At 60.3% G+C, this 23864-nt stretch overlaps 2 protein-coding genes across 5 annotated transcripts in view; one reads left to right on the top strand and one right to left on the bottom strand.

The window, feature by feature from the left end:
- The first annotated feature begins 3599 nt into the window (after window positions 1–3599).
- On the top strand, window positions 3600–21961 carry NOS3 (nitric oxide synthase 3). Of its 2 annotated transcripts, XM_086394872.1 has the most exons (26): window positions 3600–3792; window positions 5092–5209; window positions 5511–5659; window positions 5901–6063; window positions 7400–7491; window positions 7584–7725; window positions 8069–8208; window positions 8299–8473; window positions 9168–9269; window positions 9755–9949; window positions 10059–10132; window positions 10311–10455; window positions 10706–10810; window positions 13454–13521; window positions 13947–14063; window positions 14183–14357; window positions 16413–16545; window positions 16686–16764; window positions 16951–17138; window positions 17783–17955; window positions 18255–18465; window positions 18576–18663; window positions 19660–19781; window positions 20560–20708; window positions 21039–21233; window positions 21367–21961. In XM_086394872.1, the coding sequence occupies exons 1-26, from the start codon at window positions 3635–3637 to the stop codon at window positions 21526–21528; spliced, it is 3618 nt and encodes a 1205-aa protein (XP_086250998.1). In that variant the 5' UTR covers window positions 3600–3634; the 3' UTR covers window positions 21529–21961. The 2 variants fall into 2 exon arrangements, with proteins under 2 accessions (XP_086250998.1, XP_086250997.1); XM_086394871.1 differs by having other exon boundaries at window positions 21039–21961.
- The window catches only part of ATG9B (autophagy related 9B), a 10477-nt gene continuing 8455 nt past the window's right edge, over window positions 21843–23864 (bottom strand). Inside the window, exons 11-15 of one of the 3 annotated variants that reach the window (XR_015161927.1) lie at window positions 23662–23791; window positions 23413–23509; window positions 23090–23216; window positions 22863–23005; window positions 21843–22706 (exon numbers count right to left, since the gene is read on the bottom strand). Coding sequence is in view for 2 of the 3 variants with exons in the window: in XM_086394893.1 (XP_086251019.1) it covers window positions 22878–23005; window positions 23090–23216; window positions 23413–23509; window positions 23662–23849 (540 nt within the window). In the remaining variant the exon portion in view is untranslated. Of the gene's footprint in view, window positions 22707–22862; window positions 23006–23089; window positions 23217–23412; window positions 23510–23661; window positions 23850–23864 lie in introns of all 3 variants that reach the window. The other 2 variants (XM_086394893.1, XM_086394894.1) reach the window with 2 other exon arrangements.

Raw genomic sequence — 23864 nt, 5'->3', positions numbered from 1 at the left:
TGCAGTAGAAAGGCAAAATCTTAACCACTTGACCACCAAAGAAGTCCAGCAACTATTCTTTAAAATGCAATTGCTAACCTAGATGGTGGAATTGGGGGAGGACAAGGGGGAGGGGATATGTGTATGGTGGTGGTTTAGTCACTGAATCATGCGACTCTTGCAACCCTGTCGACTGTATCCCAGCAAATTCCTCTGTCCGTGGAATTCTCCAGGCAAGAATACTGGAGTGGGTTGCCATTTCCTTCTCCGGGGGATCTTCCTGATCCAGGGCATTGGCAGGAGGTCTCCTTTGCAGGCAGATTCTTTACCAACTGAGTCACACGGGAAGCCGGATATGTGTATACATATAGCTTATTCACTTCACTGTATGGCAGAAACTAACACAACATTGTAAAGCAATTCTACCCCAACTTCAAAAAAAAAAAAAAATGCAGTTGCTAAGAAGAGTAATAAGCCACTTAGACGCATAAGACTTAATGCCCACTGGGGATGGCTGGTAAAGATCAAGGCAGGGTCTACGGGGAGATGGGAATGACCTCAGCCCAGAGGTGGGAGGGTCAAATGATCAAGCATGCCAGGGTCTCCGGATGGGAGCTAGGACACGTGGGGCAGTGCTGGCCAAAACTCCAGGAAATGCAGCCAAACAGAAACTCCCCTGCGGCAAAGCCTCATCTCTGGCTTTCTCTAACTCTACTTTTTCTGTCTCCCTTCCTAAAACCCCTGCCAGGCTTCCTCTGCCCAGACCAGTTCAGGGCCCCTGGTCCTCACCGTCCATGCAGCGGTGCTCCACTGTCCCCAGCCTCCCTGGCCAGAGAAGGCCCCCTCTTGGCACCATGACCTTGCCCAGTCCAACCCGCTCCTTCTGCCCATCGAGACCCATGAGCCTCAGCCAATTTCCTGCTCAGTGGCCCCTCTCCAACTGCCTTGAGAACATAGCTGCCAGGCCTGGACAGCTGCAGGCATCTGGAGCTGCGCAAGCCAATATCCACAAAGCACCTACTTGGTGTAGAAGACACAGGCCTGGTAGAACCTCAGAGGAGCAGCGCTTGCCCTGTTCTTCCAGAGCAACACAAGTTCATTTGGAAGAGAAATCTGCCCGGGAACCGCCCCTGGGAGGAACCAGGACAAGAGATATTCCCAAGGCCCGGGGAGCCTGGAGAAAGGGGCTGGTGGAAGCAAGGAAACGCAGCGGGGCCATGCATCCTCTGGGAAGCACACCCAGAAGGAACTGGAAGCAAAGGGATTCATGCCTGTGAAAGATAACGGGGAGGCAAGGGACAGAACACAGGTCTGACATCTGTGGGAGGAGAGGGGAGAGAGGACTGGATGGGATTGGCCTCGAACCACAGCGAGGCCTGAGATGGTCTCAGCAGGCCAACAGGAGCACCGCAGGAAGGCAGCCTGGAGAGACCCCCCGCAGTGGGCAGCAGTGCTGAACCCACGTACCTCGGGGGCCCAGGGACCCTCTGAAGCCCTGCAGGAGCAGGTGGTCTTGGGCTGGGTGCTGGGCAGTCTCAGGTCATCACACCTGCTCTTCCTGTCGCAGGTCCTCCCCGGGCAGGATGCCTCCGGGGCAGCCACGGCTGGGCCACGAGGAAGGAAAAGAAAGATCTCCCTTAGTCGGAGGGCCAAGGGAGAGGGCATGAAGATGGCGAAAGCAAGGGCCCGGGGGCAGGAGGTCACAAGGACTGTTTGGAAACTGTGTGGAAGCCCGTTGTCTAGAACAGAGGGTTGTGAGTGGCACAGGAGGGGAATTGAGGCCCGGGGTCAGTGTGTCAACCTTGGGTTGAAGGTTTCAGGAAGGGTCAAAGCATGAGGTCGGCCCTGACTTTGAGGTGGATCTGGCGGCAGTGTGGAGCGCAGATGGGAGGGGAGACCTCGAGGTCAGGAGTCCACAGGGAAGGGCTGTGGCCAGGGCTGCAGGCGAGAGGTCGTAATGACTTCAGCATCTGCGGTTCGTTGCCGCTTTGTCCCTGGGGAGGCCAGTCACAGCTGTTAGCTGGCATCTGGAAAAAGGAGTCATTTTCAGTCATGTGCATTGTAGGTGGTGGCTACATGGGAGCCAGAAATGGGGTCCATCTGTTTCTGCCGTGGTGGGGAGAATGTCTGAGAGGTAGGGGCCTGGACCCCGTCTCCTGCCTCCGGTGGCAAGTGGGGTGGGGCCTCGGGTTTCAGGGCCAGCGGAGGGGTGGCGGTGGGGGGGGAACAGGCCCAGTTGAACACAGGTCTCATACTTCTGAATCTCACCTGCCCCCTGGCTGAGGGAGGGGCAGCAAAGTTTCTGGGAGCCCAGGAGGTCAGGCTTGTCCAGGCATACAAGGGCCCCCTCACCCTCTTCCCTGCAGACCGGCAGACCCCACCTTCTTGGTGTGACCCCAGAACTCGCAGCACAGCCCGTTCCTTCCGGTTGGTCCGCCTGCTCGCCCCCCACGCAGGCCCGCACCCATCATATCTTCCACTGCTTTTCGAAGGAGCTCAGCCAACACAAATCTACATGTTTGTTTGTCTGCCTGTCTGCCTCTCCCGGTCTCTGCCCATCCCAGTCGCTCAACTTCTGTTTCTTTCTCGCAGTTTCTCTTGGTCTGCGTGGTCTCAGATCCATGAGGCTGGAACCCCTGTAGATGCTGAAGCCCCAGCTTACGGCCCTTCTCCAGCCCCTAGATGGCTTAGAACTACAAAACCCAGCATGCACTATGGCTCATGGTGCCTGAGGAGTGTCTGAGTACACCACCTGCATTCTGGGAATCGTAGTTTCCCTCACCCCACACGCTTACCAGGGATCCATGGTCTCCCCAGTGGGCAGTCCCTGCCTCAGCCCTGACCGCTGGGTCTATCTGCTGACCTACCCCCCACCCCCACCCCCTGGGGAAGCATGCGTCACTGGATGACAGGGTGGGGGGTGGAGGCCCTGGATCGCAGCTTCCTGCCCTTTTGTGTCCCCCAACTTGAGTCACAGGGGGTGGCGGGGTGGGGCGGGGGTTCCAGGAAATAGGGGCCGGGAGGGAATGGAATACCCTAATGCCAGACCCAAGGACAAAGGGTCAGAGTGCCCTTGCTGGGCCTGTATCCCCAGGAACCCGAAAGGACTCAACAGTAGGAGTCCAGGAGTGCTTAGATGTCGGCAAGGTGGTCAAGCAGAGCCCTGGGGTAACCCTAGCAGTCCCTGTGGTCACTGAGAGCAAGGGACTTGTTGTCACCTGCTGCGGCCACAGTGCCCACCTTCTGCTTGACGCCTCAGGGTGAGGCCAGCAAGGGCGAGGTGGAAGGCCTCCCCTCTGGTCAGACACCCCCGCAGGGTTCTTTCGGGCACTCTGGCTAGCCCACCCCGCCATCCCACTTCACCCCAGTCCCTGCGCTCTGGCCCCAGGGTTCTGCCAGACACCTGGGTTCCCCCTTATCACCCTCCTTCTCAGAGCGGAACCCAGGCGTCTGGCGCTCCACCCTCTGGGCCAGCGGGCATGGAGCCGAGGCTCTGGAGCCTCCCGGCCGGGCTAGTTCCTGTCCCATTGTGTGTATGAGGGACGGGGCGGGGCGAGGGCCCCCTCCTACCGCCCCCTCCCCTTCCTAAGGAAAAGGCCCGAAGCTCTGCTGGGAGCCACAGAGCAGACGGAGGCCACCCGTCCGCCCCAGCGACATGGGCAACTTGAAGAGTGTGGGCCAGGAGCCCGGGCCCCCCTGCGGCCTGGGGCTGGGGCTGGGCCTCGGGCTATGCGGCAAGCAGGGCCCAGCCTCCCCGGCACCTGAGCCCAGCCGGGCCCCCGCACCCGCCACCCCGCACGCGCCAGACCACAGGTGAGGGCCACGGAGGCTGGGGCACAGGTGGCAGGGTTGGGGCACGGCCGTCGAGGCCTGCAGGCTGGGCTGGGGAGGGTTGGAGCCTGCTTCCCACTCCAGAGAGCCAGGTGGCAGATGCCAAAGGCTCTCGGTGCAGACAGATCACCAAGGAGGCTCAGACCAGAGACCCGAATCGGGGCCAGCAAGCAGCAGGTGAAAGCTGAGGGTGAGGCTGCCAGCGTAGCAGGTGCGAGTGGCCAGGGTTTGAGGGCAGCTCAGCTACCAAGAGCTGTGTGACTCGAAACAACTTACTTAACCTCTCTGAACCTCCGTTTATATCAAATATGGACCGAGCGGTCCTTTACCCCTACGGGGTTGTTCTGAGTTGCTGGTTTACGGCAAGACTTCACACACAGCCGTGACGATTTAACGGGAATGGAAAGGAGCTGGGGAGAGAGAGGGTGAGGGACTGAGGCCATGGGGGAGAGACTGAGAGCCTTGGGAAGAACTGAGAGCACAGGGCAGCCAGGTCCCCCTTCCCCTCCTGCAGATCCCTCATCCCACTGGCCATCAACCCCAAAACTCAGCCTGCAGCCCCGGCCCCCAGCAGGGCCACCCTGCTCCCACCACCCACCTCCAGGGCAGAGGTCCCTGGGGACAAGGACCAGGTAGGGTGCCAGGCCAGGCAGGTGGCTCTGCGGGGAAGGGCTAGGGGCCAGAGGCCCTGAGCACCGGGCGCTCCGAGCCCCGAGGTCCTCCCTTCCTCCTCGAGGCTGGGCCAGCGGCTCTGGGAGGAAGTGATAAGGCCCGTTAGGCTTCCCTTCACACACACACTGCAGCCACTGTCAGGAGGGGCGTGAACTGGAGGGAAATCTGGGCCAGGAGTCTCCGCCGGGGCTTCCTTAGGCTCATCCCCCTCCAGGCCAGCAAGGGCTCATGTCAGCCTCCGGGAGGATGTCCAGAGGAGGCCGTGGGGACCAGGACCAGCCTTGCGCCAGGGCCTCGGGATCCCAGCGCCACAGCCCCCATGGCTCCGGGTCTGGCTGAGAATCCAGGGTGGATGTGAGGTGGGCCTGGGTATAGAAGGGGCAGTTCAGCCCCTGGACAATCTTGACGTCCTCTGAGCCTCAGATCGCTCATCTGTACCCCCAGGGGAGGCAGGGGACGATACCACCCACCTCCTAAAGCCATAGTGGGTGCTGTGAGGAAAGGTGAGAAAGCATGTGGCAAGAAACGAGTCACGGGGCTCCTGACGCGGCCAGAGAGGTCTCTGGGACACTCCTTGAGGGTCCCATGCTTCTCTCTCTCGTGACCCAGCCCAGCTCCCAACAGCCCCACACTGACCCGGCCTCCGGAGGGGCCCAAGTTCCCTCGCGTGAAGAACTGGGAGCTGGGGAGCATCACCTACGACACTCTGTGCGCGCAGTCCCAACAGGTAAGGCCTGGAGCCCTGCCTGTGTCCCAGGTCAGGGTCCAGAGGGCTGAGGCCCGCCGTCCGGGAGGAACCGGAGGGGCTGAGGGACACGCTGGTGGGGTACTTTGTTCATTCTCAAGCCGCCCTAACCCAGCCCAACCTCCCGGCTGTTCCCGGCTGTTTGCTAAAGTCTTAGCTCGGAGCCACAGCCCCCAGCCCTCCCTGGGATCCCAGACTCTGCCTCCAGGCCCCAGCCCCATACCCCTCAACCCGCCATCAGCCCTGATCTGGTCCTGACCTTGGCTCTCCTCCACCGACCCAGGACGGGCCCTGCACTCCCAGGCGCTGCCTGGGCTCCCTGGTGTTGCCCCGGAAACTGCAGACCCGGCCCTCCCCGGGACCTCCACCCACTGAGCAGCTGCTGAGCCAGGCCAGGGACTTCATCAACCAGTACTACAGCTCCATCAAGAGGTGAGACCCTCCCCTGAGCCCCTCCTTGTCCTACGGCTCAGGTCCTGCTGAGACCAAGAAGTGGGTGACACTTCCCTCGAGGCAGCTCCCATTCCCTCCCCCCATCCTGATACTACACGGGGGAGGGGGGGTCCTGAGCTCAACACCCGCCAACACTGCACCCCCCTAAAAAACGCTTGCCGAGCCTGGGGGGGGTCCTCCCCTGCCTACGACTTCCTCCTGCTCCCCTCTTCCTGCCTAGGAGCGGCTCCCAGGCTCACGAGGAGCGGCTTCAGGAGGTGGAGGCCGAGGTGGCATCCACGGGCACCTACCACCTCCGAGAGAGCGAGCTGGTGTTCGGGGCCAAGCAGGCCTGGCGCAACGCACCCCGCTGCGTGGGCCGCATCCAGTGGGGGAAGCTGCAGGTGTGGCCGGCCGGCAGGCACCCAGTATGGGGGCCAGGGGATGTGGAAGAGAAAAAAGAGGGGTGTGACAAGCTCCCGAAGCTTCCTGGGGCATGGGGGGTGGTCCCAGTAATGGGGAGACCCCTGCCCATTCCCCCTAGAGACTAGCATCCTAGGAGAGCCCTCAGCCCAGGAGCCAACGGCTGGTTGTTAAGACCCACAGCAGTGCCCTGGCTGGGTGGGGAGAAACAGCCAGATGGGCAGAGGGGTGCACTGTGTAGGTGAGGACAGCTGAGCAGTGATCCCTGGGGCAGGGGTGGAGTGGGGGGGGGGTTGTCAGAGCAACAGAATCTTCCAGAAAAGGCCCTCACTTGCCCATCCCAGCCTCCTCACCCCAAACACTGCTCCCTCCCAGCACACACACCCCCCCCACCCCACCGGAGCCTCTGGCCCACACCCTCCTCCACACGCCCGCCACATGACTCACAGCCAGCCCGCCCTTGTTACTGGGACAGCCTGACCCATGGGGGAGCTGGGTCCATGACCTTGGCCTCCTTAGCAATAACTGGACACCAGAGAATTTGGAAGGAAGCCATGTGCCCTGTAAATCCCAAAGGAGTCCCAAATAAAATCAGAACGGTCCTGTCTGACTCTGGCACAACCCTGGAAGTTGGTCGAGGCTGCGGCTCAACTCTGAATCCATCAGAGATTTTGTATTTGACCCACCCTTGACCCCAGGCCTGCCGCCGTCACCAACACGAGTCCCCTCCTCCCTGAAGCAGGAATCAGACCTCCCAGCCTCTGGGGCTTCCACCCCCCAATTAGGATGGCTCCTCCTAGCATCAGAATGCCAGGATGGGCAGGGTCCCCGGAGGCCGCCTACTGCAGCCACCCCCATTCCCATCATCTGTGTGCCCAAGGAGGGTCAGAAGATGGAACGGGCTCACCCGCCTTTGCTTGAGCACCGTGAGAAACAAGGAACTCTCGCCACCTACACCCCGGGTGGCCTCACGGCCACGTGGTGGCCTTTCCCCAGTGATCAGTTTGGCAGTGACTGGGTCCCTCCTCTGTACCAGGGACCAAGTCAGCCTACAGGGATGGGGAGATACTCGCCAGCATAAGGAATAGGCCAGGCTATGCTGGGTGTGTGGGGTGCAGGACAGGAAGGATCGATGTGGGGCCAAAGGGTCAGGAAGGCTGCCCAGAGAAGAAAGAGCCCTAGTTCACAGTTCTCGGCACCGCCAGCCTTCAAGGGCTGTGGTAAGGTTGTCAGTCCCTGCCCCACTTCCCTCCTTTCTCCTGGGGCTGCTGCTCAAGACCCACACCTCCCTCCTGTCTCCCTGCTGGGATGGCTCAGGTGTTTGATGCCCGGGACTGCAGCTCAGCACAGGAGATGTTCACCTACATCTGCAACCACATCAAGTACGCCACCAACCGTGGCAACCTTCGGTGAGTGCCTCCCTCCCTGTCGGCTCGAGACCCCACCCTGCCCCAGCGCGAGCCATGGACCCGGGCCCTAACCAGCTCTCGTCCCCTATCAGCTCGGCCATCACAGTGTTCCCGCAGCGCGCCCCGGGCCGCGGAGACTTCCGGATCTGGAACAGCCAGCTGGTGCGCTACGCAGGCTACAGACAGCAGGATGGCTCTGTGCGTGGGGACCCAGCCAACGTGGAGATCACGGAGGTGGGCACAGGGAGAGGAGAAGGGGGACCCAGCAAACGAGGAGATCACGGAGGTGGGCACAGGGAGAGGAGAAGGGGGGACCTGGCCAACGAGGAGATCACAGAGGTGGGCACGGGGAGAGGAGAAGGGAGACCCACCAACATGGAGATCACGGAGGTGGGCACGGGGAGAGGAGAAGGGAAAGCCAGCCAGTGAGGACTCTGGGAGGAGGCAGAAGGGTCCAATAGAAGAGCGGTCAGCGCAGCAGGGGGAGGAGACCTCACTGAGACAAAGCAGGAAGGGGGCCCTGAGGAGACTGCAAGGCTCGGCCCCCGAGACCCCGCTCCTGCCCCTCTCCCCCCAGCTCTGCATCCAGCACGGCTGGACCCCCGGAAACGGCCGCTTCGACGTGCTGCCCCTGCTGCTCCAGGCCCCAGACGAGGCTCCAGAGCTCTTTGTTCTGCCCCCCGAGCTGGTCCTTGAAGTGCCCCTGGAGCACCCCACGTGAGCACAGAGGGGCTGGGGCAGGTGGAGGCGGGGTGGCCAGGCGGGTAAGGCTCTGCAGAGGCTGATCCCACGCCCTGATGCCCCCAGACTGGAGTGGTTCGCGGCCCTGGGCCTGCGATGGTATGCCCTCCCGGCCGTGTCCAACATGCTGCTGGAAATCGGGGGTCTGGAGTTCTCCGCGGCCCCCTTCAGCGGCTGGTACATGAGCACGGAGATTGGCACGCGGAACCTGTGTGACCCTCACCGCTACAATATCCTGGAGGTGAGGACCAGTGTGGCGGGGGTTAGGGGGGATGTGCCGGATGTCAGTAACAGGGAGAAATCTGAACACGCCAGGTCCAGCCTGCCTGCTGAACTAGAACCGAAGGTTGGGGCAAAGGGGGTTCCCACGTGTGAAGATGTAGTTATTTTTCGGGGGATGGGGGCTGGAGCTTTCATCAGTTTCTCAAAGCACAAGTGTGCATCATGTGTCCTAAGTCGCTCAGTCGCGTCTGATTATTGTGACCCCGTGGACTGTAGCCCACCAGCCTCCTCTGTCCATGGGATTCTCCAGGCAAGAATACTGAAGTGGGTTGCCATGCCCTTCTCCGGGGGATCTTCCTGACCCAGGCAATGAACCCGCATCTCTTACGTCTCCTGCATTGGCAGGCAGATTCTTTACCACTAGTGCCGCCTGGGAAGCTCTCTCAAAGGGTATTTTGACGTAAAACATGTTAAAACCCATTTTAGAGATGAGAAATCAATGGGGCCGACAAGTCACTGGTGCCAGGGTCCCTTTCTGCCCTGAGGTGCCTTTGCAGGCAGGCACATGAATCAGCCCCCAGTGAAGCAGGCGGGCCTCCGGATGGCCACCCACGCACCAACACTCCCTCCCCTCATGAGTTAGAGACAGAGCTGTTCTCTGCCCACCCTCCCCCACCTCCATCCCAACCGATGCCGGGCACCCCTGCCCCCAGGATGTGGCCGTCTGCATGGACCTCGACACGCGGACCACCTCGTCCCTGTGGAAGGACAAGGCGGCCGTGGAGATCAACCTGGCTGTGCTGCACAGCTTTCAGGTACACGGGCCCCGACGAGCCAGGAGTGGGACTGGAAGAGAGGGAGGCACTTAGATGGTGGGCTCTGAGCACCTAGGCCGCTGGTCCCAGTACAGGAACCCAGCCGACTGGCGCATGCCCGTAATTGTGGTCCCCGGGGGCCTTCCGGGCTTCGCACTTTAGGGGACCCACTGGATTCTGCAAACTCTAATTCTAGGATCGAGTATTATAATTTGAGGAAACTAGGGTTTGCCGAGGACTTCCGCGGGATCTCAAGAGCTTCGGCTATCTTGATGTGTGGGCTGGGGACAAGGTGGGCACACAGACGTCGGAGCTCAGAGCTGCTGCTTCTGCCGCTGACTTGGTAGCAGGACCACGTGTGCCCCAGGCAGGGGTGACACTGGCTCCGGGAAGGCCGTGCATGTTAGGTTTGGGGTGAGTGGCCGAAGTGCGGGTCTGTGGGCTGGGCCTCAGCCTGGCCCCACCCTTTCCCTCCCTCTCCCCAGCTCGCCAAGGTGACCATCGTGGACCACCACGCCGCCACGGTGTCCTTCATGAAGCACCTGGACAACGAGCAGAAGGCCAGGGGGGGCTGCCCCGCCGACTGGGCCTGGATCGTGCCCCCCATCTCAGGCAGCCTCACGCCCGTCTTCCACCAGGAGATGGTCAACTACATCCTGTCCCCTGCCTTCCGCTACCAGGTACCCACCCCACCCTCCACGGGCTCCTGCCCACTCCGCCAGGGGCCTCCGACCTCCCTTTCTTCTCTCCTCTCCCCGCTCACTCCCGCCCCTCCTCATCCCCCTACAGCCAGACCCCTGGAAAGGGAGCGCGACCAAGGGCGCCGGCATCACCAGGAAGAAGACCTTTAAGGAAGTGGCCAAGTAGGTGCCTCCCCCCGCCGGGTGGGGGGCTGCCCTTCCCCCACACCCCAGGGGACCGCCCCACCCCCATCAGTGGTCTGGGCACACCACCCCTGCAAACCCACCAAGACCCTGCTCTTATGGGGAGGCCCTTGGCTCTGTGCGCCTGGGACCCCCTTCATCCCCTCCTCGCCCACAGCGCGGTGAAGATCTCTGCCTCACTCATGGGCACCCTGATGGCCAAGCGAGTGAAAGCAACCATCCTGTACGCCTCTGAGACCGGCCGGGCCCAGAGCTACGCTCAGCAGCTGGGGAGGCTCTTCCGGAAGGCCTTCGATCCCCGGGTAGGGCTGAGTCCAGCAGGCAAGGGTCTGAAAAGAAGTGGTGGTGGTGGTGGGGTGTCCTGGCCCTATCCTCATTCACACGCTGGAGGACGGGAGAGGGTCACAGTCAGGGCCCACGAAGAGTCCGGGACCCTCAGGGACTCAGGGATCAGGTGAGGGCCTGAGCCTCGCCCTGCAAGGAGGACTAGAGTGAAACAGACCGGGGCAGTGGGCCTGGGTCCCCAGGACTCCATCTTCTCCCTGCCTGCAGGTCCTGTGCATGGATGAGTATGACGTGGTGTCCCTGGAGCACGAGGCGCTGGTGCTGGTGGTGACCAGCACCTTTGGGAATGGCGATCCCCCGGAGAATGGAGAGGTGAGGCCTGCCAGGGAAGGGGGCACCTTGCAATAAGGGAGACTCAAAACTGAGCGCGGCTGGGCAGCACCCTGAGTCCGAGTCCCTTCCACTATCAGAGCAAGCGTTTCACACTTGGGAGGCACTTCCTGACTGGTCAGGCATTGACAGATGGGAAAGGCGGCAGCTAAAGTGAGATCTCAGCTTTTTGTCTTTTCTTCCTTTCTTAACAAAAGAAAAGACCACTGCTCGGATGCTAACAGAAATTAGGTAACCTCACTTTCTGAACGGATCTTGAAAGAAACCAACTGGAGTAGAGTCCCACGGGCCAGATGACTGACTGTTAGCCCTCGCCTTCCCTGCTTCCCGGTCGCGGCAGCCCCCAGCTGCATTCCTTTCTGGAGCTCTTGTCTGCTTCTGCTTTTAGACGTCTTCCCACTTACACCTCAAGTCCCCTAGAGCAAGACGCCCAGAGGGCTTCTCCCCCACCACGCTGCCCCTTCGGTCCTGCGTCCGACCTCGCTTCTAAAGGAAAACACACTCACCAGCTGTTTCTAGAGTGAGAATCATGTTTGCATCCGTGGGACCCACGATCCTATTGAGACAGAGAACATTACCAGCACTTAGAAAGGCCCCTAGTCAACTCCTCGAGTCAATCCACTTCCCAGTCTCCCCACCAAAGGCGACCCCCGTCCTGATTCCTGTCGCCTGCGTTAGAAGGTCACGGAAAGGGGGCACGCGGTGTCTAGCTTCTTTCACCCACCCCACTTTGGAGGCTTATCTCGCTGCTGGACGATTCAGTGCTTCATTCCTGTCCACCTCGGGGGCGTGAACAGTTTATTTCTCTGCTCCCCTGCTGACAGACACCTGGGCTGTTTTCCAGCGCTTGGTATTGTGGATAAAGCTATTATGAACAGTTTTGTACGAGGCTTTTGTGGCCTTATGTTTTCATTTATCTTGGATAAATACCTAGGAGTGAAACTGTTGGGTCACTGGGTAGACCTATGTCTAACTTTGAAACTGCCCAATGGCCAAACCAATTTGAACTGCACCCTTAAATTCCGTGCATTTCAACGTATGTACATTTTTACCTCAAATTCTTTTTTTAATGGAGGAAACCTAGGAATCTGCCCCATAGAAAATGGCATATATTTACTAACGACATGAACAAGAATATTAATAGCAGCCTCCTCATGGTATCCCCGCACTGGAAACAATTCAAATGACTCTCAGTCATAAATGGGAAAAATATATCGTGGTCTATTCAAACACAATGCAGCAACGAGGGTGAACAAATTACAACCACACACAACGAAACAGATGATCTCAGACATCACGTACGAGTGGGAAAGAAGCCAGACACGAAGAATCAGACCATCAGACTCACTTTGTACCAAGTTTAGAAACAGGGAGGACACATCTCTGGTGTTTTAATCAGGAGAGCGGGTGGTGACCCCAGGGCAGGAGGTGGGGACCTGGTGACTTCTAGGACTCTGGTGACGTTTCTTGATGGGATGCTGACTACACAGGTAGGTTCAGTTTGTGAAAAGCTATAAAGCTGGGCATTTTATAACATGGGTGCTTTTCTGTGGGTACATTATACTTCAAGATAATGTTCAGAAAATAAAATTAAAGTAGCGCATGTTAATTGTGGAGAACTTGTAGACCCACCACCTAAATGCATCTGCAGCGAATCCCGAGATGTTATGGCCTTGCTGTGGTTTGTTTTTTCCTGTGCAAAGGTTGGCATGTGTAGTTCTAAGCTGTTTCCATGGCAGCACGTGATAACGGCTTAGCTTTCTAGAAGGTGTTAGTGCCGCTAGTGTTCAGGACAACACAGGGAGACTGAGAGCTGTTTTCCACCTATGAAATTGGCTGAAACATTACGGAGTGGTCACCTCCAGCGTGGACAGGATCCTGGAGGACAATCTGATGACCCACTGAGTTTTCAAATCCTGGCTCAGAAAGTCCACGTCCAAGGACTACCCTCCTGAAATATGCAGAGAAGGAAGCAGGCACACATGAGTGTTTGAGCATTGTTCGTAGACCATCCAGATGTCCCTGTCAGAGGGAGATCTCATACGTAATGGTACCTACAAATGATGGGGTGCTGGGTTGTCATTTAAAAGACTGAGGTCAGTGTTGGTGTGTGGACATGAAGGACACCCATGATAGGTTATTGGCAAAAAGGAGGTAAGCATAATATGGTCCCATTTTCACTCAAAAGGAAAACTAGGGACTTCCCTGGCAGTCCAGTGGTTAGGACACGGTGCCTTCACCTTGGGGGACCCTAGGTTCAACCCCTGGTTGAGGAATTAAGATCCCACAAACTGCATGGCATGGCCAAATAAATAAATAAACTTTAAATACAGACATATATTAAGCACAATGAAAAAGGGGCTAGAAAGTGTAACAGCTGTCCGTGGTACACCTGCTCTGATGGATGAGACTGGAGGGAAGAGAAGGGTAGGGTTTCTATTTTATTACTTGACACACTTCTGTAATGTTTTCCAAAAGCCCATACCTCTTTTTGTTTTTGTTCAAAACAAGTTAAAAATTAAAATCATAACTAATGGTAACAGGGACTGCTCCAGTGCAGTATGAGCGTCTGTAAGTCTGAAATAAAACAAAACTAATCATGATGCTAACACTTGCCCTCACCAGAGTTTTGCAGCTGCCCTGATGGAGATGTCGGGGCCCTACAACAGCTCCCCGCGGCCGGAACAGCACAAGTGAGCGGGGGCGGGGGTTGGGGTGGGGCGGAAGGGAGGAGGAGTGAGGGAAGGGGGAGGAAGGGAGGCATTTGGAGACACAAAAGGAAAGAGGGCTCTGGGCTGCAAGTCAGCCTCCCAACAAGCTGGAGGAAGCTGAGCGCAGGCCTGAGCCCCCCCACCTCGCCGCAGCCTCAGGACACCCTCTTGCTTGTGACGAACCCACTTTCAGTCCTGGGACTCTGAGGGGCCCGTCTCCTGCAGAGAGAGGAGGGGAGGCGGGGCCTAGGGCTCAGGGACCCCTGGACGTGGACCCTTAGCCAGGAAACCAAGCCGCCCCCCACCCAGCACCATGGAGGCAGAGCCCCTGAAGCTGCCCCCGGGCGGTGTTCAGGCCCAGATGGGTCTCCTCCCCTGTGACACTCTTGTCCCCTCATCTCCTGCAGGAGTTACAAGATCCGCTTCAACAGCGTCTCCTGCTCAGACCCGCTGGTGTCCTCCTGGCGGCGGAAGAGAAAGGAGTCCAGCAACACAGACAGCGCGGGGGCCCTGGGGACCCTCAGGTCCGGGGGGCCTTGGCGAGGGGGGCTCTGCTGGTTGCGGGGGGGTGGGGGGCGGTGAGCTGCCTGGGCACCAGGGGCGAGGACGAGGGGATCTGCCCTGACGGCTCCCGGTACCCCAGGTTCTGTGTGTTCGGACTGGGCTCCCGGGCGTACCCCCACTTCTGCGCCTTCGCGCGAGCGGTGGACACCCGGCTGGAAGAGCTTGGAGGGGAGCGGCTGCTGCAGCTGGGCCAGGGCGATGAGCTCTGCGGCCAGGAAGAGGCCTTCCGTGGTTGGGCAAAGGCGGCCTTCCAGGTGAGCTCCCCCACTCCTGCCACTCCTCCAACTCCAATGCTGACTCCTTCCATCCACCCCCAGACCTGCCACATGGAGGAGGCTGGGGCCTCACCAATGCCCTGACTCTTTGGGTTCTCCAGCCCCTTCCAGCTCCTCCAAAATCCACCCTTATATTTCACCCCACTGCACAGCCAGACCTTCTGGCTGAGTCCTGAGTAGTAATGATAGACATGGCCCCGACGGCGCCGGAAGCAGCAGCCAGGGCCCCAGCAGGCAGGCGGCTGCCTTGGGCAGGCACAGAGGCACAGTCGCTCCCTCTCCCGGATGGGTGCAGGGGAGAGGGTGCAGGGGAGAGGGTGCAGGGCAGGATGAAGGGAAAAGGGAAGACAGAGGCAAGGGCTGAAGCTGCGAAACTACAGGAAGTCAGGGGCCAGACAGGCTTGGGGTGGTGCCTGGGCCAGAGGGGGTTCCTGGGCTAGGGGAGAACAAGGCGGGACTTTCTCAGCCTGGACTTCCTCCAGAGCAGCCCTGCCTGGTCTGGGGACCACTCCTGGAGCTGGGGGCGGGGGGTTCCTTCTCCCAGTCCTGACACGGCTCAGGACACTGCTGGCCCCACCAGGGTTCCTAAGGTTGAGCTCAGCAGGCCTGGACTGATGGCCGAGGAGGAGGGGTGGGGAGGGCCAGCCAGCACAGATGGAGGCTTTGCTGGGGAGGAGAGTGTTAGTCGCTCAGTCGTGTCTGACTCTTTGCAACCCCATGGACTGGAGCCCGCCAGGGTCCTCTCTCCATGGGATTTCCCAGGCAAGAATTCAAGAGTGGGTAGCCATTCCCTTCTCCAGGGGATCTTCCTGACCCGGGGATGGAACCCAGGTCTCCTGCATTGCAGGCAGATTCTTTACCATCTGAGCCACCAGGGAAGCCCTCGCTGGAGAGGAGAAGAGGGAATGGAAAACAGGAGTAAAGAATCCAGACAAAGGGAAGCGACAGGAAGCTGGGAGCTCGAGGAGAAAAGGCGGGGAGCAGGCATGAGGCTGGCGGACAGCGCTTAGAAACACAGGGCTGACGGGAGGGGCATCCAGACAGAAGCAGGAAGGCTCTGAGCTGACCAGGGTGGGAGCAGAGCGGGATAGGAAGGAAGGGAGGGGGCCAAGGAAGGAAGGAAGAGATATAAGACATTACACACACAAAAGAAAGATTAACAGGACTGGCGATACGGGTGGGAGGGGAGGCGGCAGCCAATCCTGGATGAGCCGTAGGTTTCACGCTAAGGGACAGGCTAAGTGGTTTGCCAGGCTTGCGCCTGAGCAGAAACAAATAGGATACACACCCTCCCAGGGTCCTGCCCCAGGCCCCGCCCCCCTGCAGCCCCTGGTGTGCGGTGCAGACCAGCCAGAGACCCCTCCCATTCTGCACCCACTCCAGGACCACTTAAGGGCTTTACCTAAGCTTCTCATTTCATCTGCAGCAGACTCTAAGGAGGTGTGTAAAGACTGGGAAACGGAGGCTTGCAAGCTATTAGTCTAGGAATCCCTGGGCTTCCCCAGTGGCTCAGATGGTAAAGCGGCTGCCTACAAAGTGGGAGATCTGGGTTCGATCCCTGGGTCAGGAAGATCCCCTGGAGAAGGAAATGGCAACCTACTCCAGTATCCTTGCCTGGAAAACCCAATGGCAGGAGGAGCCTGGGAGAAGCCTGGTAGGCTCCAGTCCATGGGGTCGCAGAGGGTCAGACACGACTGAGCAACTTCACTTTCTTTCACTTTCAGTCTAGGAATCAGACCGTGACCTTGGGTCTGAACACACAGATGCCCTCGCTGAGGGCTACTTACTGTGTGCAAGGAGTTCTGTGCCTCTTGCAACACGAGATTAACACTCACCAGGTTAACTACTGAGTGGGTGTGACACAAATACATGCAAAATAGTAGCCAGCACAGCGGCACCAAGTGGGCTGAAGGACAAGGTGCCGTCAGCCTCTGTTTCGGGGAGGTGGCAAGGATCCAACAAGCCCTTCATCAGCCCAGCCCGTCTGAGCTCCCTGCTGCTCCGGCTGGTCCTCAACACTCACCTCACCCCCAGGCCTCCTGTGAGACGTTCTGCGTTGGGGAGGAGGCCAAGGCCGCCGCCCAGGACATCTTCAGCCCCAAACGAAGCTGGAAACGCCAGAGGTACCGGCTGAGCACCCAGGCCGAGGGCCTCCAGCTGCTGCCAGGTGGGGCCTGACGTCACCCCAACCCTGCTGGCCCTCTGGGCTCCGGGGGGGCCCAGGACCCACTGACTCGGGGGCCAGGCCTGAGTCCCTGGCTCGGGTTCAGTCTTATCTGCTCCCCTCCCCACCCCCTCACTCCTCAGGCCTGATCCACGTGCACAGACGGAAGATGTTTCAGGCCACAGTCCTCTCGGTGGAAAATCTGCAAAGCAGCAAGTCCACGTGAGGAGGGCCACCCCCAACCCCCACCCACCCACCCCCGCTTCCCCAGACCCCAGCACCCCCCACCCCCACCCACCCATCCCCGCTTCCCCAGACCCCAGCACCCCCCACCCCCGCTTCCCCAGACCCCAGCACCCGCCTCCTCGCCCCCAGCCCTCCTGTAACTTCCCCCTCTCCCCACCCCAGCCGGGCCACCATCCTGGTGCGCCTGGACACTGCAGGCCAGGAGGGGCTGCAGTACCAGCCGGGGGACCACATAGGCATCTGCCCGCCCAACCGGCCGGGCCTGGTGGAGGCGCTGCTGAGCCGCGTGGAGGACCCGCCACCGCCCACCGAGTCTGTGGCTGTGGAGCAGCTGGAGAAAGGCAGCCCAGGTGAGGGGCCGTCTAGGGAGCGGGGGGTGGGGGGCCAGCGAAGGTCGCTCCATCCCTCTGGCCCCAGGGTCCCCTCAGGGTCAGGACCCGATGGAAGGCTGCTGCAGCCCCCACTCGCAGCCACTGTGCTATCTCCATGGATTGAAGCTCCTTTCTCAGAACCCACCCCGAGCCCCCACAAAAGGCCACCCCTCCCTCTGGGCCCGTCCCCATCCCCAGCTGTCTAGCCTGCTCTGCCTTCTGCTGCCCCCGGGCCTGGAGTTACAATAAGATGAGTTGGGGAGTGGCAGGGGCCCAGACCAACCCAATCCAGCAGGGGCCCTCAAACACACACACACACACACACACACACACACACACACACAACCAGACCAACCCAATCCAGCAGGGCCCTCGAACACACACACACACACGCACACAGGCACACAACCAGACCAACCCAATCCAGCAGGGCCCTCGAATACACACACAAGGAATACCCAGACAGGCCCACCACCACTGTCCAAGGGCCAGGAGTCCAATGACACCATAAGGTGTGGTCAGCCCCCACGTCCTCCCCAGAGAAGCAGCCGTCGCCCCGGACAAGGCGGGCCCAGCGTGGCCCCCATCCTCTGAGCGTCTCTTCGTGCCCCCCACACCCCCAGGCGGCCCTCCTCCCAGCTGGGTGCGGGACCCACGGCTGCCCCCGTGCACGCTGCGCCAGGCTCTCACCTTCTTCCTGGACATCACCTCCCCACCCAGCCCCCGGCTTCTCCGACTGCTCAGCACCCTGGCCGAAGAACCCAGCGAGCAGCAGGAGCTCGAGACCCTCAGTCAGGTCGGGAGCCCCCCACCCCTACCCCAACCCCTGCCCCCGGTGGGGCAGCAGGGGCCCTTGACACAGGATGAGCTGCGGGGAGGGGGACTTCCAGCGAAAGTCTGCCCCCAACTCTGGAGTTCCTATTCATCTCTGAATTCTCCGGCCTTAAAGAGGCACGTGGAAGGTGCTGGAGAAATGTTTGTGGCCCCAACTGAGGAGCAAGAAGCCCCCTACCAGGAGGCTCAGCTCAGGGGGGTCAGGAAGGGGAGTCGACAGGAGGCAGGTGCCAAGCTCACTGCTGCCCCCCACCCCGCCAGGACCCCCGGCGCTACGAGGAGTGGAAGTGGTTCCGCTGCCCCACGCTGCTGGAGGTGCTGGAGCAGTTCCCGTCCGTGGCGCTGCCCGCCCCGCTGCTCCTCACCCAGCTGCCCCTGCTGCAGCCCCGGTACTACTCTGTCAGCTCGGCCCCCAGCGCCCACCCCGGAGAGGTCCACCTCACAGTGGCCGTGCTGGCGTACAGGACCCAAGGTGAGGCAGGGGAGGGGGGATGGGGCCGGGACCCCGCAGTGACCCCCGGGGCGGCGTGGGGGGGTGCGGGTCCCTCACCGGTGGCCCTCTCCCTCCTCCCCACCCCCTAGATGGGCTGGGCCCCCTACACTACGGGGTCTGCTCCACATGGCTGAGCCAGCTCAAGACTGGAGACCCCGTGCCCTGCTTCATCAGGGGGTGAGTGAGCACTGTGGGGGCGCGGGGGAGGGCACAGGGAAGAGGAGGGCGTCTGTCCAAGCTGGGATGGACAGAGCGCCACGCGGATGGCTGAGGACAGATGGACAGGCCGGCTGCACAGGGGGAAGGGGAGAAGCCTTGGTGGAGCCTGTGAGTGAGAGCAGGCAGGCCCCGCCTAACCCAACCAGGAAGGGGCATCCCGTTAAGCCACTCACTTCACAACTCTGGCTTAGCTTTGGGCCTCTCACTGATTCGGACTTCAGGTCCTACCTTGAAGCTGCAGCTCCCAGGAACAGGCTGGGATCCCACCCCAGCAGGCCGTCCCTTTTAGAAGGTGTACTGTGTCCCTCCCTACATCCCTGGGGTCCCTCGGATGTTGGCAGGCAGGCACCTGGGAACTGTGCTCCACCCGCCTTTAGTCCGGGGAGAACTAGTTAGCTCACCATAATGTCACTAAGGACTCAAGGGAAAGGGAAGGATCTCAGGACACCCTTCCATCCCTGCTGTGTCCAGAAGTCTTGCCCCATCCAGCACCCAGGAGCTGGAGGCCTAAGGTGGCACAAGCAAGAGTTCCCAGAATGCAACAGCCAGGCCCAGTGACCCGAACCCATCCAGCAGGCCAAATTACAAATAAACTGCCCATCTAGTGAACACATACCAAATGCTGATATTGAGGCTGTGGTTTCAAATACACTCAGTGAACCCATTATGAACCAAAAGGCTGTCTGCCCTTCCCTTCCCCATGCTTTCTATATCTCCTAAACTGAGACATCAAAACGTTCTTCAGTTCAAACTTGAGCTTTACTTCCTTTGACGCAACCTCCAGAAACTACAGGTCCAGAGAGTCTCTGCCAATATGGAAAGTTCTTTTACTAAACACACCATGCTCACTATAAGCTAGACCCAAACAGGTTAAGTTCTCCTCTCCACCCTGCCGAGGTTGGTAAGAGTTGGGGGTCTGGGGGTACAGGGCCTGACGGAGGGTGTCTTGGCCAGGGCTCCCTCCTTCCGGCTGCCACCTGACCCCTACGTGCCCTGCATCCTCGTGGGCCCTGGCACTGGCATCGCCCCCTTCCGGGGATTTTGGCAGGAGAGGCTGCATGACATTGAGAGCAAAGGTGAGGCTGGGGCCCAAGGGAATGACCGGAAGGCAGGAGGGAGTCACACAATTTAGGTGGACCAAGGGGCAGGGCGCTGAAAGGCTGGAAACAGGGCAAGAAACAGGTCTCCAAAGGTGAAGTTTATTAGACCGGGGGGTGGGGGGAACCCCCTAGAGACAAGAGCAGTGCCCTGTTGGTCTGGCTTCCTGGTGCCTAGCACAAAGTAGCGTTGGATTGAATTAAGGACAAAGGGAACCTGGAAGCCTGGAGAAGACAAGGTTGGAACTCAGAAGATGGAAACGCCCCAGGTGGACTCTGGACTGTGTCAGAGGTCAATGAAGTGTGTCTGAGATCCCAGGAAGCTGACGGGTGTTCAGATTGGGCGCTGGGTGCCCAGGGGAGCTGGCCGATCAAAAGAAAGGGGGCTCGTGACTAAGAGGAAGGCGCAGAGTGCAGAAGCTGAAGGTGTGGGAGAACGTGGGGTCCGAGCAGGGACGGCTGGTTGTCTCAGGCCTCAGGGTTACATGGTCCCAAGGGCACGGATTCTGAGTCAGAAGGCCCTGCTGTAGCAGTGTCACCACTGGCCATCCCGCCAGAGGGAAGTCACCACCTCCTGTGACTTTGGGCTTCTCTGTGAAAACATCCCTCTCCTAGAGGCCAAAGAGTGGAGGGTGGTGGTTTCTGCAGGAAAAGGTGGGCTGTCGGCCTGAGTGAGGGAAGCCAGTGGGAGGTGTCTCCGGAGCTGGGTCCCCCAGGAGGGCTTGGGGGCGCTCTCAAGCCACAGTGATGCCCGCAGGGCTGCAGCCCGCCCCCATGACCCTGGTGTTCGGCTGCCGGTGCTCCCAACTCGACCATCTCTACCGCGACGAGGTGCAGGACGCCCAGGAGCGCGGGGTGTTTGGCCGCGTCCTCACCGCCTTCTCCCGGGAACCTGACAGCCCCAAGGTGCGGGACCCTGAGGGTGCTGGGGTAACCCGAAGCTAGGGAGGGAGGAAGAACCGCCGTGCGCTCCAGCTGGGCTCTGAGACCCAGGCCGGCCCGGCCCACTCCGATTGACTCGTTGGGCTCCCTTTGGGTCCCACTCACCCTCGCCCAAGCCCCGCCCCTGGCTCCGCTCCGTCTCTCCAGACCCCAGCCCCGCGCACCTGGGCCCCACCTGGCACCCGGGGCATCTCTTCGCGCCCAAGACCCGCCCGCCCCACCTCGCTCCCCTGGGGTCTGCCCTTACTCCGCGGGCCCCGCAGGGGTCCGCCCCTAATCCCGCCTCCCCTTCAGACCTACGTACAGGACATCCTGAGAACCGAGCTGGCTGCCGAGGTGCACCGCGTGCTGTGCCTCGAGCGGGGCCACATGTTTGTCTGCGGCGACGTCACTATGGCAACCAGCGTCCTGCAGACGGTGCAGCGCATCTTGGCGACAGAGGGCGACATGGAGCTGGACGAGGCGGGCGACGTCATCGGCGTGCTGCGGGTGCGGAGGGGCGCGGGCGGGGCCGGCGGGGCCAGACCCGGACGGGGGCGGGGCCATGTCGGGCGGGGGCAGGGCCGACTTCCGCTCCACACTTCCACCGGGGTTTTGATCCTTCGCGCTCTTTCCCTCCCAGGATCAGCAACGCTATCACGAGGACATTTTCGGCCTCACGCTGCGCACCCAGGAGGTGACAAGCCGTATACGTACCCAGAGCTTTTCCCTGCAGGAGCGGCATCTGCGGGGCGCGGTGCCCTGGGCCTTCGACCCGCCCGGCCCAGACACCCCCGGCCCCTGAGACCCCTCTTGCTTCCCACTGCAGTTCCCGGAGAGAGGGGCTGTCATTCCACTATGGCTCTACCGCTGTCCTGTTGGCCTTTACCGGGACCGGCCACCTCTCCCTCCCCTCCCAAGGTGACTTCCCAGAGACTGTTGGGATTCCCTGTACTATCTCATCCTCTCATCTCTAGGTCTGTTTCCCCACCCTAAGTCCATCTGGAAGACCCCTCCCAGCAGCGGTATTCCAGAGCCTACAGTCAGCCCTTTGGTGTTTAGGTGAATTTTAGATTCCCCTCGCCTCTCTCCGGAAGTATCTTATCTTGAAACCTGATCTCTAAATCATTCAAATATTTATTATTGAAGATTTACCATAAGAGACTGGACCAGAAGTTAGGAGACCTACTAAGATGCCTAAGCCAGTGCTGTCAATTACAGTTACAGAAAAATGACAAGCTTTGTCTTTTAACTTGTGCACAAGGTGTGGGGGTGGTAACTCTTGGATGGAGGAGTCCTGTCCCACAGGCTCCTCTCTGACTCCTGCCCTGGAGAAACCTGGTTTCCAGCCAAGAGCAGGCAGTTCTCCAGTGTGGCTTCCCTGCTCTTGACGAGAAGCAGGGACAGCCCTGGCTGCCAGGCATGGGGAGTCCAGGGCTAAGGTCACAAAGATGAGCAGCACAGCCGTGAGCAAACTTGACTGCTGGTTCCCCACAGCAAGAGGAGCCACAGCCACTTTCTCAGACGTCACACCGCCGTGAACTCCAAACACATCAGGCCCCTCTAGTCTTTTCCGCTCACAGTCCCCATGCCCTTCCACCAGTCCCATGGGAACCTAAGGGCCAGATGAACCTGAGCACCTACTGCCTTTCAGGTCCCGTCCCCCATCGCTCCCTGATGTGTAGCTTGGCCTCTACCTTGGCCCTGCCCACCGGCATGAGGTCACTTGGTAACTTCTCCCCGGGCCACCACTCCAGGACCGACAGTTGTCCCTTAGCCCCTCCACGTGGGGACTGTCTCCAAGACGTGTTTCCTGAGGCCTTGGGAAGCTCCTCTCCTACCGTTCCTCTGTGCTCTGGGCGAGTTCGTCAATGACTCCCAAGTCCTGCCCAACTAAGCACCCGTGGGGGTCTTGAAAGAGGGCTTGGCGTGCCTTTCCACTCCGCCTCGCCCGATCTCCTGTGACTGGAGAAGCCAGGGAGCCTGGGGGAGGAAAAGCTCTTGGCAGGCAGTCCAGGGGTTCAGGTTCCAGAGATGAACCCCCTGTCACCCCAAATTGCCACCACTCTTCCCGCCCCTCCAAGTCTGACACCACCCAATATCCTACCAATTCCTCCAGCCCCGTGAGACGATACTGACCCCCGAGGAGCCCACTCAGTCAGTGCTAGTAGCCTGGCCAGGCTCCTTCTGGGTGTCTGTGGGCTCCTGGAACCCTCCAGGAAACGAACTCTGGGTCCTCTGGGCACTCCACTGCTGTCTGGGGCTGGAGGCGGGACTGGAGCCTGGTGAGAAAGGCCATGAGTTGGGAAAGGCCATGGTGGCCGCAGCTCCCCAGCGTCTGTCCCCTGCACAGCCAACCGCCTCACCATCACTGGACCAGCATGGCTTCTCCTCATCTGGAGAGAGGCTCTGTGGGGGGCTGGGCCAGGCCCGGGACAGCGGGGAGGCTGAGGCCTCGCCCCACAGTTCCTGCTGCTGCTGCTGCTGACGGAGCTAGGAAGGGAGAAGATGAGAGGCCTCCCTCCTGTCCCGGTGTGAGGCTCAGCCCCAGGCCAGGTGCAGAGGCTGTCGACACCTCCTCCCCCAGCTCCTGTTGACTAAACTCCTTACACTCCAGCCCCTCCACACTCTCCCCTTTGTTCAGCTGCCTCCTCCCTCCCCGTCTCTTTTTGGCACCCCCTCTGCTCACCTGGTGCAGGTAGATGGCATGGAGACTCATCTCAGCAGATGCAAGCTCTGGGAGCTGGGCCAGCTTCTGGCCCCCAGTGCCTCCCGGGGACACACAGCTAGAACAGAGGGCGCCATGAAGACACGCACAATCCCCCAGGGAGAGCCTGGCTTCAACTCCCCTTCCACATCACCCCCCACTCCAGTGCCCCTTCTCCTGGAGGATCAGCCCCACCCCTTGTTCCCGACATCTCAGGCCCCCACCCCTCACCTTGAGTCCTGGGTAATTCGGGAAAGGGAGGCCAGGAGGCTGGCCGTGGCTGCGGCCGGGCAGGGGGCTGTGGGGCTGAGGTCTTGAGGAGGCCGGAGGGGCTGCACCAAGAGGTTGGCCAGGAAGGCCTCTGGCTGGGAGCGAGAGGAGAGAGGATCCGGAGAGAGGACAGAGGAGAGGGAGGAGGTCTGGGAAGGCAGGAG

Source organism: Bos grunniens, chromosome 4 (genome assembly GCF_055505025.1).
Source record: "Bos grunniens cultivar Pamir isolate PY7600 chromosome 4, Bosgru_T2T1.0, whole genome shotgun sequence".
In the NCBI taxonomy this organism is placed as follows: domain Eukaryota; kingdom Metazoa; phylum Chordata; class Mammalia; order Artiodactyla; family Bovidae; genus Bos; species Bos grunniens.
The sequence above is the reverse complement of the archived record's forward strand: the minus strand, read 5'-3'. Positions and strand labels throughout refer to the sequence as shown.

What these genes read in the sequence shown, in the direction of transcription:
- NOS3 (XM_086394871.1), top strand. Translation starts at nt 3,635, where the DNA reads ATGGGCAACTTGAAGAGTGTGGGCCAGGAGCCCGGGCCCCCCTGCGGC. An exon ending in ACCTTTAAGGAAGTGGCCAA is followed by an intron (nt 10,133 to 10,310) that starts GTAGGTGCCTCC and finishes CCTCGCCCACAG; the next exon opens with CGCGGTGAAGATCTCTGCCT. An exon ending in GGGAACCTGACAGCCCCAAG is followed by an intron (nt 20,709 to 21,038) that starts GTGCGGGACCCT and finishes CCTCCCCTTCAG; the next exon opens with ACCTACGTACAGGACATCCT.